This window comes from Elephas maximus, chromosome X (genome assembly GCF_024166365.1).
Source record: "Elephas maximus indicus isolate mEleMax1 chromosome X, mEleMax1 primary haplotype, whole genome shotgun sequence".
NCBI lineage: Eukaryota > Metazoa > Chordata > Mammalia > Proboscidea > Elephantidae > Elephas > Elephas maximus.
In genome coordinates, this window is record NC_064846.1 from 967060 (window position 1) to 984510 (window position 17451).

Here is a 17451-nt window from a genome sequence, read left to right on the forward strand (position 1 = left end):
ATGTCATTTAACCAGTTACCCTAATCAGAAACTTAGATGTCTTCCTTGCCAGCTCCCTGTACCCCCCACTCCTTATCTGGTCTCAATGTTTAAGGCCTATCCATGATACCAACATACTGGCGAAGAATACTGAAGGGACAGCCAAAACAACAAACAAATCTGTCTTCGAAAATGTACAACCGGAATGTTCACTAGAAACAAGGATGGTAAGACTGCGTCTCACATACTTTGTGTGTGCGTGTGTGTGTTTTTAAAATAATTTTTATTGCGCTTTAAGTGGAAGTTTACAAATCAAGTCAGTCTGTCACATATACACCTATATGCACCTTACTACATACTCCCATTTACTCTCCCTCTAAAGAGTCAGCCTGCTCCCTCCTTCCAGTCTCTCCTTTCATGACCATTTTGCCAGTTTTTAACCCTCTGTACCCTCCCATCTCCCCTCCAGACAGAAGATGCCAACAAAGTCTCAAGTGTCCACCTGATACAAGTAGCTCACTCTTCATCAGCATCTCTCTCCAACCCATTGTCCAGTCCATTCCATGTCTAATGAGTTGTCTTCTGGAATGGTTCCTGTCCTGGGCTAACAAAACGTTTGGGGACCATGACCACCGGGATTCTTCTAGTCTCAGTCAGACCATTCAGTCTGGTCTTTTTATGAGAATTTGGGGTCTGCATCCCACTGTTCTCCTGCTGCCTCAGGGGTTCTCTGTTGTGTTCCCTGTCAGGACAGTCATCGGTTGTGGCCGGGCACCATCTAGTTCTTCTCGTCTCAGGATGATGTAACTCTCTGGTTCATGTGGCCCTTTCTGTCTCTTGGGCTCATAATTATTGTGTGACCTTGGTGTTCTTCGTTCTCCTTTGCTCCAGGTGGGTTGAGACCAGTTGATGCATCTTAGATGGCCGCTCGTTAGCTTTTAAGACCCCAGACGCCACATTTCAAAGTGGGATGCAGAATGTTTTCATAATAGAATTATTTGCCCAATTGACTTAGAAGTCCCCTTAAGCCATAGTCCCCAAACCCGTGCCCTTGCTCCGCTGACCTTCGAAGCATTCAGTTTATCCCAGAAACTTCTTTGCTTTTGGGCCAGTCCAGTTAAGCTGACCTTCCCTGTATTGAGTATTGTCCTTCCCTTCACCTAAAGTAGTTCTTATCTACTATCACTAAAAAACCCTGTCCCACCCTCCCTCCCTCCCCTCTCTCCTAACCACAAAAGAATGCGTTCTTCTCAGTTTATACTATTTCTCAAGATCTTATAATAGTGGTCTTATACAATATTTGTCCTTTTGCATCTGACTAATTTCGCTCAGCATAAGGCCTTCCAGGTTCCTCCATGTTATGAAATGTTTCACAGATTCATCACTGTTCTTTATTGATGCGTAGTATTCCATTGTGTAAATATACCACAATTTATTTAACCATTCATGCGTTGATGGATACCTTGGTTGCTTCCAGCTTTTTGCTATTGTAAACAGAGCTGCAATAAACATGGGTGTGCATATACCTGTTCCTGTAAAGGCTCTTATTTCCCTAGGGCATATTCCGAGGAGTGGGATTTCTGGGTTGTATGGTAGTTCTATTTCTAACTTTTTAAGAAAACGCCAGATAGATTTCCAAAGCGGTTACACCATTTTACGTTCCCACCAGCAGTGTATACCAGTTCCAATCTCTCCCCAGCCTCTCCAACATTTATTGTTTTGTGTTTTTTGGATTAATGCCAGCCTTGCTGGAGTGAGATGAAATCTCATTGTAGTTTTGATCTGCATTTCTCTAATGCTTAACGATGGTGAGCATTTCCTCACGTATTTGTTAGGTACGTGAATGTCTTCTTTAGTGAAGTGCATGTTCATCTCTTTTCCCCATTTTTTAATTGGGTTATTTGTCTTTTTGCAGTTGAGTTTTTGCAGCATCATGTAGATTTTAGAGATCAGATGCTGAACAGAAATGTCATAGCTAAAAACTTTTTCCCAGTCTCTAGGTAATCTTTTTACTCGTTTGGCGAAGTCTTTGGATGAGCATAAGTGTTTGATTTTTAGGAGCTCCCAGTTATCTAGTTTTTCATCTACATTCTTTATAATGTTTTGTATACTGTTTATGCCATGTATTAGGGCTCCTAACGTTGTCCCTATTTTTTCTTCCATGACCTTTATCGTTTTAGTCTTTATGTTTAGGTATTTGATCCACTTGGAGTTAGTTCTTGTGCATGGTGTGAGGTATGGGTCCTGTTTCATTTTTTTGCAGATGGATATCCAGTTATGCCAGCACCATTTGTTAAAAAGACTAACTTTTCCCCAATTAACTGACACTGGGCCTTTGTCAAATATCAGCTGCTCATAGGTGGATGGATTTATATCGGGGTTCTCAATTCTGTTCCATTGGTCTATGTGCCTGTTGCTGTACCAGTACCAGGCTGTTTTGACTACTGTGGCTCTATAATAGGTTCTAAAATCAGGTACAGTGAGGCCTCCCACTTTCTTCTTCTTTTTCAGTAATGCTTTACTTATCCAGGGCTTCTTTCCCTTCCATATGAAACTGGTCATCTGTTTCTCCATCACATTAAAAAATGTCATTGGAATTTGGATCGGAACTGCATTGTATGGAGAGATGGCTTTTGGTAGAATAGATATTTTTACTATGTTAGGCCTTACTATTCATTAGCAAGGTATGTTTTTCCACTTATGTAGGTCCCTTTTAGTTTCTTGCACTAGTACTTTGTAGTTTCCTTTGTATACGTCTTTTACATCTTTGGTAAGATTTATTCCTAAGTATTTTATCTTCTTGGGGGCTACTGTGAATAGTATTGATTTGGTGATTTCCTCTTCGATGTTCTTTTTGTTGATGTAGAGGAATCCAAGTGATTTTTGTATGTTTATCTTGTAACCTGAGACTCTGCTGAACTCTTCTATTAGTTTCAGTACCTTTCTGGAGGATTCCTTAGGGTTTTTTGTGTATAAGATCATGTCGACTGCAAATGGAGATAATTTTACATCTTCCTTGCCAATCTGAATGCCCTTTATTTCTTTGTCTAGCGTAATCGCTCTGGCTAGGACAGCCAACACAATGTTGAATAAGAGCGGTGATAAAGGGCATCCTTCTCTGGTTCCCGTTCACAAGGGAAATGCTTTCAGGGTCTCTCCATTTAGAATGACGTTGGCTGTTGGCTTTGTATAGATGCCCGTTATTATGTTGAGGAATTTTCCATCAATTCCTTTTTGCCGAGAGTTTTTATCCTGAATGGGTGCTGGGCTTTGTCAAATGCCTTTTCTGCCTCAATTGATAAGATCATGTGGTTTTTGTCTTTTGTTTTATTTATATGGTGGATTACATTAATGGTTTTTCTAATATTAAACCAAACTTGCATAAAAATACCTGGTATAAATCCCACTTGGTCGTGGTGGATTATTTTGTTGATATGTTGTTGAATTCTATGGGGTAGAATTTTGCTGAAGATTTTTGCATCTATGTTCATGAGGGATATAGATCTGTAATTTTCTTTTTTTGTAGTGTCCTTACCTGGTTTTGGTATCAGGGATATGGTGACTTCATAGAATGAGTTAGGTAGTATTCCATCATTTTCTATGCTTTGAAATACCTTTAGTAGTAGCGGTGTTAACTCTTTTCTGAATGTTTGGTAGAACTCTGCAGTGAAGCTGTCCAGACCAGGGCTTTTTTTGTTGCGAGTTTTCTGATTACCGTTTCAATCTCTTTTTTTGTTATCGGTCTATTTAGTTGTTCTTCGTCGATTGTGTTAGTTTAGGTAGGTGGTGTTGTTCTTGGAATTCATCCATTTCTTCTAGGTTTGCAAATTTGTTAGAGTACAATTTTTCGTAATAAAATATGATTCTTTTAATTTCAGTTGGGTCTGTTCTGATGTGGCCCATCTCGTTTCTTATTCGGGTTATTTGTTTCCTTTCCTGTATTTCTTTAGTCAGTCTGCCCAATGGTCTATCAATTTTGTTAATTTTTTCAAAGAACCAGGTTTTGGCTTTGTTAATTTTTTAGTTCAGCTCTAATTTTTATCATTTGTTTTCTTCTGGTGCCTGATGGATTCTTTTCTTGCTCACTTTCTATTTGTTCAAGTTGTAGGGACAGTTCTCTGATTCTGGCTCTTTCTTCTTTACGTATGTGTGTATCGATACAACTTGACCTCTGAGCACTGCTTTTGCTGTGTCCCAGGGGTTTTGATAGGAAGGGTTTTCATTCTCATTGCATTCTATGAATTTCTTTATTCCCTCCTTAATGTCTTCTAATAACCCAGTGTTTTTTGAGCAGCATATTGTTCAGTTTCCAAGTATTTGATTTTTTTCCCCTGATTTTTCTGTTATTGATTCCCACTTTTATGGCCTTGTGGTCTGAGAAGATGCTTTGTAATATTTCGATGTTTTGGATTCAGCAGAGGGTTGTTTCATGACCTAATATGTGATCTATTTTAGAGAATGTTCCATGTGCACTAGATAAAAAAGTATACTTTGCAGCTGTTGGGTGGAGTGTTCTGTATAAGTCAATGAGGTCAAGTTGGCTGATTGTAGCAATTAGGTCTTCCGTGTCTCTGTTGAGCTTCTTACTGGAAGTCCTGTCCTTCTCCGAAAGTGGTGTGTTGAAGTCTCCTACTATAATTGTGGAGGTGTCTATCTCACTTTTCAGTTCTGTTAAAGTTTGTTTTATACATCTTGCAGCCCTGTCATTGGGTGCATAAATATTTAATATGGTTATATCTTCCTGGTCAATTGTCCCTTTAATCATTATGTAGTGTCCTTCTTTATCCTTTGTGGTGGATTTAACTTTAAAGTCTATTTTGTCAGAAATTAGTATTGCTACTCCTGCTGTTTTTTGCTTATTGTTTGCTTGATATATTTTTTTCCATCCTTTGAGTTTTAGTTTGTGTCTCTAAGTCTAAGGTGTGTCTCTTGTAGGCAGCATACAGATGGATTGTGTTTCTTTATCCAGTCTGAGACTCTCTGTCTCTTTATTGGTGCGTTTAGTCAATTTACATTCAGCGTAATTATAGATAAGTATTTTTTTTTATGTGTTTAGTGCTGTCATTTTGATGACTTTTTATGTGTGTTGTTGACAATTTCATTTTTCCACTTTTTTGTGCTGAGACGTTTTTGTTTGTAAATTGTGTGTTCCTCATTTTCATAGTATTTGACTTTATGTTTGCTGAGTCGTTAATGTTTTTCTTGGTTTTTATTTTGAGTTATGGAGTTGTTATACCTCTTTGTGGTTACCTTAATATTTACCCCTATTTTTCTAAGTAAAAACCTAACTTGTATTGTCCTATATCGCCTTGTGTCCCTCTCCATATGGCAGTTCTATGCCATCTGTATTTAGTCCCTCTTTTTGATTATTGTGATCTTTTACGTATTGACTTCAGTGATACCCTGTTTTGAGCGGTTTTTTGTTTTTAATTAATCTTAATTTGTTTTTGTGATTTCCCTAGTTGAGTTGATATCAGGATGTTCTGTTCTGTGACCTTGTGTTGCGCTGGTATCTGATATTATTGGTTTTGTGAGCAAACAATTTCCTTTAGTATTTCTTGTAGCTTTGGTTTGGTTTTTGCAAATTCTCTAAGCTTGTGTTTATCCGTAAATGTCTTAATTTCGCCTTCATATTTGAGAGAGAGTTTTGCTGGATATATGATCCTTGGCTGGCAGTTTTTCTCCTTCAGTATTCTGTATATGTCATCCCATTGCCTTCTTGACTGCATGGTTTCTGCTGAGTAGTCTGAACTTATTGATTCTCCTTCGTAGGAGACCTTTCTTTTACCCCTGGCTGCTTTTAAAATTTTCTCTTTATCTTTGGTTTTGGCAAGTTTGATGATAGTATGTCTTGGTGATTTTCTTTTTGGATCAATCTTATATGGGGTTCGATGAGCACCTTGGACAGATATCTTTTCGTCTTTCATGATGTCAGGGAAGTTTTCTGCCAACAGATCTTCAACTATTCTCTCTGTATTTTCTGTTATCCCTCCCTGTTCTGGAACTCCAATCACATGCAATTTATTCTTCTTGATAGAGTCCCACATGATTCTTAGGCTTTCTTCAGTTTTTTTAATTCTTTTATCTGATTTTTCTTCAACTACCTTGGTGTCAATTGCCTTATCCTCCACCTCCCCCACTCTGCATTCCAATTCCTCGATTCTGCTCCTCTGACTTCCTGTTGAGTTGTCTAATTCTGTAATTTTACTGTTAATCTTTTCTATTTCTGAATGCTGTGTCTATGGATTCTTGCAGCTTATTAATTTTTCCACTATGTTCCTCCATAATCTTTTTGATTTCTTCAACAGCTTTATCAGTGTGTTCCTTGGCTTTTTCTGTAGATTGCCTTATTTCATTTCTGAGGTCATCCCTGATGTCTTGAAGCATCCTGTAAATTACGTTTTTATATTCTGCATCTGGCAATTCCAGGATTGTATCTTCATTTGGGAAAGATTTTGATTCTTTAATTTGGGGAGTTGTAGAAGCAATCATGGTCTGCTTTTTTATGTGGTTTGATATCGACTGATGTCTCCGAGCCATCTATAAGATATTGTAATGATTTATTTTATATTTGCTCACTGAGTCTTATCTTGTTTTGTTTTCTTTCAATATACGTAGATGGGCTATTAGGTTGAGCTGTCTTGATTGTTGTAGCCCTTGACTCACTTATGTCCTATTACCAGCTGGTTTGGGCTGTTACCAGATATATAAGCCTAAGAGTCCATTCACTATTCTTGAGTAGAATCTGATTTGGGGTCACCAAGTGTGTGGTGTAGACTGTCACCTATTCACTTATAGGTGTAGTGGTGATAGTTGTGTGCACCAGATTCTAGTAGCAGCAGGGGGTCACACTCCAGGGGGTGCAGGATACTGACAGGCTTCCCCCAAGTGCCGGTGAGGTAGGTGTGTCTCTATTCCTAAAGCACTTTGGTGGGTGGGGTCTGCAGCTGTACCTTAGGCACCCAATTCATGTACCTCTACAGATTGGTAGATGTCACTATCCTCAGACCCCTATAGCAGGAGGCTAGATGGTTTGGGTGGAGCTTGGGCCCTCAGTTCCTAGTTGTGGGTCAGTGAGGGCTCTGTTTAATAGGTAGAGATATCAGACCCATGAAAGTTGTCTTCCCAGTAATCCGCTAAAACAATTACAGTCAGATCACTATCAGAATTGCCTTTGCATTATAATAGCCACCTTGTTCCCTGTAGGGATGAAAGCCCGAGACTGTGGATGTCATACGCTTGGCTGGAGCTGGTTCTGTATTTTTAGTCCAATTTCGGCAAGTCAGGGAAGGATTTCTGGTCCCTGGGTTTTTTGTAGCTGCTTCTCTGAGGCCAGGAGAATGGGTTAGGAAAAGACAAAAAAGAAAAAAAAAAACCCATAGAGTACTTCACTCTCTGGCCCAGGAGATTCCAATGTTAATGAAGCTGCCTGGGAAGGGGAGGGGAGGGATCAGATAGATAGGAGAGAGTAGCACCCAGGAATATAGACAAAGTTACTTATCTTGCTTGGTGATGACTGTTTTATCTGAGATTCCCGAGGGGCCTGTAGCCTGTGTGTGCTGGCTGCGTCGAGATTGCCCCCGAAGGTCAGGCCCGCGTCCTGTGCTTGTGCTGTCTCAGGAGCCGTGGTCAGTTCCTCCGCTCCCAGTCCAAAGCCCAGCGCCAAGGTTCCCTGGCTGGGACGCCACACTCCAGGCTCCAAAACCAGTCATTGCCTCCCGGTGACTTCTCTTCCTGTCAGCTGCGCTGCCCACGTGCACTGGCTGGGCTTCCCCGAGTACACTTCTGGGGGCTAGGGCTGCATCCCGTGTTTGCACCGTCTCAGGATGCCGTGCTCAGCTCCCCTGCGCCCAGTCCAAGGCCTGGCGCCAAGGTTTTCTGACTGGGACCCTGGCTCCAGGGTCCGAAAACAGTCGCTGCTTCCCCATGATTGCTTGTTCTCTCGTTAGCCGCGTCAGTGGGAAGCCTGCTTGCGCTGGCTGAGTCTCTGTCACTCTGGTCAACTCTTTAGATCTGTGTTTGATAGTCACAGTTCGTAGATTGTCATGTATGTGATCGATTCACTTGTTTTTCCGAGTCTTTGTTGCAAGAGGGATCCGAGGTAGCTTCTACCTAGTCAGCCATCTTGGCCCAGCCCCTCACATACTTTTGACATGTTGTCAGAAGGGACCAGTACCTGGAGAAGGGTATCATGCTTGGTAAAGTAGAGGGTCAGGGAAAAAGAGGAAGACCCTCAAGTAGATGGGATGACATTGTGGCTGCAACAATGGGCTCAAGCATAACAACGATTAGTGAGGATGGCGCAGGACCGGGTAGTGTTTCGTTCTATATTATAAATAGTTGCTATGAGTTGGAAGTGACTCGACGGCACCTAACGACAACATGCTACCAACAAAATATCAGCCACTTCCTTTCCTCTTTACTGCTATTACCTTTGTTTTGGTCCTAAAATATTTTCCAAGTAACTGGCTACCAACAGTCTCCAAAATGATCTTTCTGTCTTAGTCTTCCTGACTCAGGTCTATTCTTTAAGGCGTAAGCAGGTTTTCATTCCTGACTAAAAGACAAGATCCTTCCTCTGCACTACTTACCCTTTAGACATCCCCTCCTCCGTGAGAATGTCCCTAAGTTCCCCAGGTTGGGCTAAGTGTCCCTCCAAGGTGCACACATTTGCAACACCATTAGCTATCCTATGTTCTAATTAGCGACTATCTGTTCCCCAAATTGGGCTGTGGAATCTTTGAAGGAAGTAATCACTCACTGTGACCCCTGGGTTTATGACAGTGTTAGGCTAGTAATAGGCACACAAATATTTGCTGAATGAACAATTCTAATTCTTCTGGTTGGTTTATAACCTTAAGGTGAGCACCTCAACACGAAGCATTAACAGCTACTCAGTGTGTGACGACCAAGAGGGACTACAGAGTATTTCTCTTCACTTAATCAGTTCCCTCCCCTTGTGAATCCAGAGGGAGCTAATGAGAGAGCACCATCATCATGTCCATAGTTGACTGCTCTAGTTTATTTCTCCAGAGTTCAGTGTGCTTGAGGTTATTTTTGGGGGACACTGGACATACTTCTAATGGTAACAAAGCAGTAAACAGCAAAATACATACTTCTCTTGTCCCTCCATCGGTGTCCCTGAATTCCCCTAAATAACCTAACCTGGCTTTATACACTAGACCAGGAGTCACAAACTACAGCCTGTGGGCCAAATCCAGCCTGCTGCCTGTTTTTGTCAATAAAGTTTTATTCGAACACAGCCTGAGATACTGGCACGTCTACTCCATTTTTATACATACACAATTTTCTGCATTTTTCACACACGGCACATGAAAGAAACAAGCCTTACCTCCTCAGCTTTGCTCTTGACTTCATTAGGTATCTGGTTACTCTTACGGATTTTCAGCTGTTCCTTGGCTTTCTTCATATCCTTCTCTACTCGCTGCCAATCAACCTTGATGTAGCCAGTATGGTTTGCAAGCTAGTTTCAAAATGACAAGAAATGAGAAACACAGACTTTGTTTCTTTTTGTCAGGATAAATCCCTGAAATAGACTGTCAAAACCCTTCCAACTTTCCAATTTTAGAAGCATTTGCCATCAAGTTCTTTGTATAAAAACTTGGCCTTCAATGACAACTGGCAGTTTTTTTTTTTTACTTTTTGTATACTCTAACCATCTCTAACAGAGTTTTAGGTTACTGTAAAGAAAATAAAATAATAAAATGAAAATCAGAGGAGGCCGAGATGTAAGGGGAACAAGCGGACCTCAAAGCCAACGCAGGATTTTCTAATGTAGTAACTGAGGAGTGAAAGTGGCTCTGAGTGTCTGAGTTTCTGGACCACCAATATGAACAGAGAGAGAGGCTGTCAGATAGTAATCACTGTTGTTCATCAAGAGAAAATATGCCAGTTTCTCAGAAGGAAATCCTGTAGCATACGGTCTCACAGAGAATTCTCATGAGCGACTTCATATTAGGGGTACTGGGAAAGGTAGTATAAAACACATTTAAATATATCTTTGATAAAAGTAAAGGACACAGCACTAAAACTCAGTGAAAACAATCTCATCAAGGAATACTGATTATAGCCCAGCCATCAATTCCCCATCAACATCATTTTTCTCAACCAAATTGTTGATAAATCATATCTTCCTGGATATCTCAAAACATCCTTCTACACTCTCCTCCTGAACTGTGCTCCTCTTCTATCCCCTATTTTTTTTTTTTTGTACTTTGAAAACATCTAAAACTTTATTGACTTCTTGTACTTAAATGGGAGAAACTGTACAGTTTTCTCCTTCACAGGATGTATGGAACATTCCCGTGTTTGTAACACAAAGTTTTTTTTGAGATTGTATAAAATGTAAAATTCTTTTGACTTCATGTATTTGAATGGGAGAAACCGTACATTATTTCCCCATCCACAGAAAGCATGGGAACTTTCCTGTCCTTGTAACACAAACTGTACATTGGAAATATGAAGAAAATCTTTTAATATCTTATGCTTGAATGAGAGAAACAGTACATTGTTCTCTCATTTACAGAATGTACTGGGAACATTCCGGTGCTTGTAACACAAAGTGTTTTTTGATAACAGGATTAGGGTTATATCTAAAGTTTGCATTATGGTTACTGTGAAGGTTAGGGTTAGATCTAGGGTTACGGTTAGGATAAGTGTTAGCTTTAGTTTTAGGCCTTATGGTTAGGGTCATAGTTAGGATTATGCTTTGGTTTAACTAAGGATTATGGTGAAGATTAGGTTTAAGGTTAGGGTTTGAGTTAGCGTTAGACCTAGTGCTTGTGATAAGTTTAGGTTTAAATCTAGGGTTAAGATGAGCATTAGGGTTAGTCCCAGTGTTAGGGTTATGGTTAGATCTAGGGTTAGGATTAGTGTTAGGGTCAGGTTAAGATTAGGATTTGGTTAGGAGTACATTTAGGGGTTCAGACTACGGTAAGGATTAGGTTTAGGACTATGATTAAACCTAGGTTAGGTCTATCCCCTATTTTAATGGCAGTGCGAATTATCTAGTCACCCAAATCAGGCTGCAGAAAATATTTTCAGTGTATATAATAAAACATTAATATGCATACAAAGTGAAATTCTTCCAGAGATCAGTTAATAAAAAAACATTCCACTTGAAAAATGGACAAACGTAGCTGTCATGGATTGAATTATGTCCCCCCAAATCTGTGTAACAACTTGCTTAGGCCATGCTTCCCAGGATTGACTGACTGTCCTCCATTTTGTGATTGTAATTTTATGTTGAGAGGATTAGAGTGGGATTGTAACACCACCCTTACTCAGGTCACCTCCCTGATCCAAGGTAAAGGGAGTTCCCTGAGGTGTTGCCTGCACCACCTTTTATCTCTCAAGATAAAAGGAAAGAAAAGCAAGCAGAGAGTTGGGGACCTCATACCACCAAGAATGCAGCACCAGGAGCAGAATGTGTCCTTTGGACATGGGGACCCTGTGCCTGAGAAGCTCCTCAACCATGGGGAGATTGAGAACAAGGACCTTCTTCCAGAGCCCAGGGAGAGATAAAGCCTTTCCCTGGAGCCAACGCCCTGAATTTGGATTTATAATCTACTAGGCTGTGAGAAAATAAATTTCTCTTTGTTGAAGCCATCGACTTGTGGTATTTCTGCTATGGCAGCACTAGATGACTAAGACAGTAACTGACAGAAGAAAGTGGTCAATTGTCATGGGTTAAATTATGTCCCCTCCAAAATGTATCAACTTGGTTAGGCCATGACCGCCAGTATTGTGTGGCTGTTCTCCATTTTGTGTTAAAGAGGATTACTGGTGGGATTGTTAACACCCTTACCAGGTCACACCCCTGATCCAGTGTAAAGAAAGTTTCCCTGGGGTGTGGCCTACACCACTAAAAGGAAAGGGAAGCAAGCAGAGAGGAAGGACCTCATCCCACCAAGAAAGCAGTGCCAGGAGCAGAGCTCATCCTTTGGACCCCGGGTCCCATCGCAAAGAAGCTCCTAGTCTAGGAGAAGATTGATGAGAAGGCCAACAGAGAGACAAAGCCTTCCCCTGGGGCTGATACCCTGAATTTGGACTTTTAGCCTACTTTACTGTGAGAAAATAAACTTCTCTTTGTTAAAGCCATTTACCTGTGGTATTTGTTATAGCAACACTAAATGACTAAGATACAATAAAAGGAAAAAGTTCAACTACACAAGTAATCAAATAAATATAAATTAAAATAATGAGATACTATAAATAATTTTATCAGACTAAAACAAAAAACAAACCTGTTGCTGTCGACTCAATTCTGACTCATAGCGACCCACAGAGTTTCCAAGGAGCATGTGGTAGATCTGAACTGCCGATCTTTTGGTTAGCAGTCATAGCTCTTAACCACTACTCATAGCGACCCCATGTACAACAGAACATTTCTGTCAGTTTGTCGTACTGTGGGGGCTTGTGTGTTACTATGATGCTGGAAGCTATAACATCAGAATTCAGACACCAGCAGGATCACCCACGGAGGACAGGTTTAAGCTGAGTTCCAGGCTAAGACAGACTAGGAAGAAGGACCCGGCAGTCTACTTCTGAAAAGCATTAGCCAGTGAAAACCTTATGCATAGCAGCGGAACACTGTCTGATATAGTGCTGGAAGATGAGCCCCTCAGCTTGGAAGACACTCAAAAGATGACTGGGGAAGAGCTGCCTCCTCAAAGTAGAGTCAACCTTAATGACGTGGATGGTGTAAAGCTTTCAGGACCTTCATTTGCTGATGTGGCACAACTCAAAATGAGAAGAAACAGCTGCAAACATCCATTAATAATCAGAAACTGGACTGTACCAAGTATGAATCTAGGAAAATTGGAAATCTTCATAAGTGAAATGAAACGCATAAACATTGATATCCTAGGCATTAATGAGCTGAAATGGACTGGTATTGGCCATTTTCGATCAGACAATCATAGTCTACTATGCCAGGAATGACAGGTTGAAGAGGAATGGCATTGCATTCATCGACAAAAAACATTTCAAAATCTATCCTGAACTACAGTCAAGCACGTTCAAAAGCCAACATGGTTACTACATGTAAAAAACCAACACAGACTCACTCCAACAAGGCTGGCATTAATCCAAAAAACACAAAATAATAAATGTTGGAGAGGCTGTGGAGGGATTGGAACACTTCTACACTGCTGGTGGGAATGTCAAATGGTACAACCACTTTGGAAATCAATTTGGTGCTTCCTTAAAAAGCTAGAAATAGACCTATCATAAGATCCAGCAATCCCACTCCTTGGAATATATCCTAGAGAAATAAGAGCCTTTACATGAACAGATATATGCACACCCATGTTTATTGCAGCACTGTTTACAACAGCAAAAAGATGGAAGCAACCAAGGTGTCCATCAACGGATGAATGAATAAATAACTTATGGTATAGTCACACAATGGAATACTATGTATCGAAAAAGAACAGTGAAACATTTCATAACATGGAGGAACCTGGAAGGCATTATGCTGAATGAAATTAGTCACTTGCAAAAGGACAAATATTGTATAAGACCACTATCATAAGAACTTGAGAAACAGTTTAAACTGAGAAGAAAATATTCTTTTGTGGTTACGAGAAGGGGGAGGTAGGAAGGGTGGAAGAGGGGCATTCACTAAGTAGATAGTAGGTAAGAACTGCTTTAGGTGAAGGGAAAGACAGCACACAATACAGGGGAGGTCAGCACAACTGGACTAAACCAAAAGGAAAGAAGTTTCCTGAATAAACTGAATGCTTCAAAGGCCAGCGTAGCAGGGGCAGGGGTCCGGGGACCATTGTTTGAGGTGACATGTAAGTCAACTGGCATAATAAAATCTATTAAGAAAACATTCTGCATCTCACTTTGAAGAGTGGCGTCTAGGGTCTTAAACGCTAGCAAGCAGCCATCTAAGATGCATCAATTGGTCTCAACCCACCTGGATCAAAGGAGAATGAAGAACACCAAGGACACAAGGCGATTACGAGCCCAAGAGACAGAAAGGGCCATGTGAACTAGAGACTACATCATCCTGCGACCAGAAGAACTAGATGGTGCCCGGCCACAACAGATGACTGCCCTGACAGGGAACACAACAGAGAACCCCTGAGGAAGCAGGACAGCAGTGAGATGCAGACCCCAAATTCTCATAAAAAGACCAGACTTAATGGTCTGACTGAGACTGGAAGGACCCCGGTGGTCATGGCCCCCAGACCTTCTGTTGGCCCAGGGCAGGAACCATGCTTAAAGCCAACTCTTCAGACAGGGATTGGGCTGGACAATGGGTTGGAGAGGGACGCTGGGGAGGAGTGAGCTTCTTGGATCAGGTGGACACTTGAGACTACGTTGGCATCTCCTGCCTGGAGGTGAGATGAGAGGGTAGAGGGGGTTAGAAGCTGGTGAAATGGACATGAAAAGAGAGAGTGGAGGGAGAGAGCGGGCTGTGTCATTAGGGGGAGAGTAATTGGGAGTGTGTAGCAAGGTGTATATGGGTTTTTGTGTGAGAGACTGACTTGATTTCTAAACTTTCACTTAAAACACAATAAAAAAAGAAATATTACTCAGAAATAAAAAGAGCAAACTACTTACAGCAGCAACATAGTTGAATCTCAAAAATTGTATGCTTAAACCAGTTTGAGTAAAACATTCCATTCTATCTCTCCCACAGAACAGTTCAAGAGTAAATAGCTGCAGGCAGATTAGAGACAACCAGAATTCCAGTGAGTTTCCCATTTTTCCTCTTGTATCACCTACTGTGGACTCAAGGCATCCCAGAAAAAACATCTGACAAAACCCAATATCCACTCATAATAAAAACTCGGAAAAATAAAAACAGAGGGGAACTCCCTCAACTTGATAAAGAACATCTGCAAAAAAAATGCACAGCTGACGTTGTACTTAATGGTGAGAGACTGAAAGCTTTTCCCCCAAGATCGGGAACAAGGCAAAGATGCCTTCTCTCCACTTCTATTCAACATTGTATTGAAAGTCATAGTTGCAGTAAGGCAAGAAATAAGAAGTGTACAGATTGAAAAGAAAGAAGTACAACTGTTCTTATTCGCAGTCGTTTGTCTACACAGAAAATGTAAAGGAATTAAAACAAACAAAAGACCCCTAGACCTAAAAAATTTAGGAAGGTCATAGAATACAAGGTCAACACACAAAGTAAATCATTATATACAAATTGCAGCAATTTGAACAACTGGAAAGGCAAAATTTTTAAAAATATATGATTTATAATAGCCACATAATAATGAAATTCTAGAGAGACATCTAATAAAAGCATATACATGGTCTATATAGTGAAAACTAAAAATGCTAAAGAGAGAAATCAGAGAAGACATAAATAAATGGAAAGACCTGTTGTGTTCATGGATTAGAAGACTAACATAGAAAAGATATCCAATTCTCTCCAAACTGATCTATAGGTTAATGGCAATCCCAATCAAATTCTCAGTAGGATTTTTTTTATTGTAAAATTGATGTGAAAAGGGAAAGGAACTAGCATAGCCAAAACAATTTTGAAAAAGAAAAACAAAGTTGGAGGAATCACAATACCTGATTTTTAGATTTACAATAACGCTACTACAATAATCAAGACAGTGTGGTATTGGAGAAGAGATACAAACGTAGATTAATGGAACAGAATTCACAGAACAAAAAGATTCATACAAGTACAAGATAATTTTGTTTACAAAGGTGCAAAAGCAATTCAATAAAGGAGAGTCTTTTCACCAAATGGTGTTGCAACAATTCCACAGCCATATGCAAAAAAACCAAACAAAAACCTCAAATTAACTACAAATGGATCATAGATCTAAAGTTGAAATCTGTCTCGGTTATCTAGGGCTCCTAAAACAGAAATACCCCCAAGTTGATGCCTTTAATGAAAAGAAATTTATTCTCTCACAGTTTAGGAGGCTAGAAGTCCAAATCCAGGGTGCCAGCTCCAGGGGCAGGCTGTCTCTCTCTGCTGGCTCTGGGGGAAGGTCTTTGTCATCAATTTTCCCCTGGTTTAGGAACTTCTCAGCACAGGGACCCCAGGTCCAAAGGACATGCTCCCCTCCTCATTCTATATTCTTGGTAGTAGGATGTCCCCCTGTGTCTCTGCTGGCTTCTCTTTCCTATATCTCAAAAGAGACTGACTCAAGATACAACCTAATCTTGTAGATTGAGTCCAGCTTCATTAACATAAATTCCTCTAATCCTGCTTCATTAATATCACAGAGGTAGGATTTATAACAATAGAAAAATCACATTAGATAATAAAATGGTGGACAATCACATAATACTGGGAATCATGGCCTAGCCAAGTTGACATACATTTTTGGGGGACACAATTCAGTCCATAACAAAATCTAAACCAATAAAACTTTTGAAGAAATCATAGAAGAAATACCTTACCTGGGGTAAGGTAAAGTAACACCAAAGTAGTATAACTGTTTAAGAAACTGATTAATTGAACTCCATCAAAATTTAAAACTTTGCTCTGCAAAAGAATGTGTTCAGAGAATAAGGACAATGTAGAGACTGACAGAAAATCTGAGGAAGTCACATATGTAACCAAGGACTTGTATCCAGAATATATAAATGACTCATGTAACTAAAGAACTCTTACAAAACAAATGCAATTCAAAAAACTGACAAAGACCTGAATAGAACACATCACCAAATAGGATATATGGATGGCAAATAAACACATGTAAAGATAATCAGCATCAGTAGCTGTATTATCCTGAGTCCATTCAGAAGACGGAATTAATGAATAACTAACCATAAGATGCTAAAGAGCTCTCATATGTAACCTAGGGCTGAGCGTACAGATTGAGAAAAGAACTTATTATTTCAACGAGGTACCAAAAAAGAAAAAAAATTCTTAAAAAACCCACAAAAAACTCTCACCATTCTTAGTAAACTAAAAATAAGTTAACTTTCTATATCTGATAAAAGTTATCAAAACATTCAGCAATCATTATTCTTAGTGTGGAAATTTAAAATCAAGAACAAGACAAGGGTGGTATCTATCATTGCTTCTGTTCAACAATCTACTGGAGTTTTTAGCCAGCACAGCAGCAAAAGAAAAAGAAATTAAAGCATAAGAATTAAAAAGGAAGAAAAAGTCATTGTTCACAGATGATATGATTTTATAGAAAAAAACCCCAAAGAATCCCATATTAGAAATAAAAGGTAGATGGCTATAAGAGCAACATAAAATCAACTGCACTTCAGTATGAGTTAGAATGTATATTAAAAAAAAATGGAATCATCCACAGTAGCAACTAAAGCTATAAGGTATCTAGGAATAAAACTGAACAATAGCTGTAAAAGATGTATATGGAGAAAAGAATAAAGATCTATTCAAAGACCTTAAAGAAAACCTAAATGAATGGAGAGATCACGTTCAATAAACTAAAATATATTAATTCTTCCCAAATTTATCTCCGTGGTTTCAATGCAATTCCAATC

The 17451-nt window shown here is 39.8% G+C and overlaps 1 protein-coding gene across 2 annotated transcripts in view; it reads right to left on the minus strand.

The window, feature by feature from the left end:
* Positions 1-17451, minus strand: part of FUNDC2 (FUN14 domain containing 2) — a 44484-nt gene that overhangs the window by 1004 nt on the left and 26029 nt on the right. For both annotated transcript variants that reach the window (XM_049872420.1, XM_049872421.1), the window contains one exon: positions 9332-9463. In XM_049872420.1, the coding sequence (XP_049728377.1) occupies positions 9332-9463 (132 nt within the window). The remainder of the gene's footprint in view (positions 1-9331; positions 9464-17451) is intronic.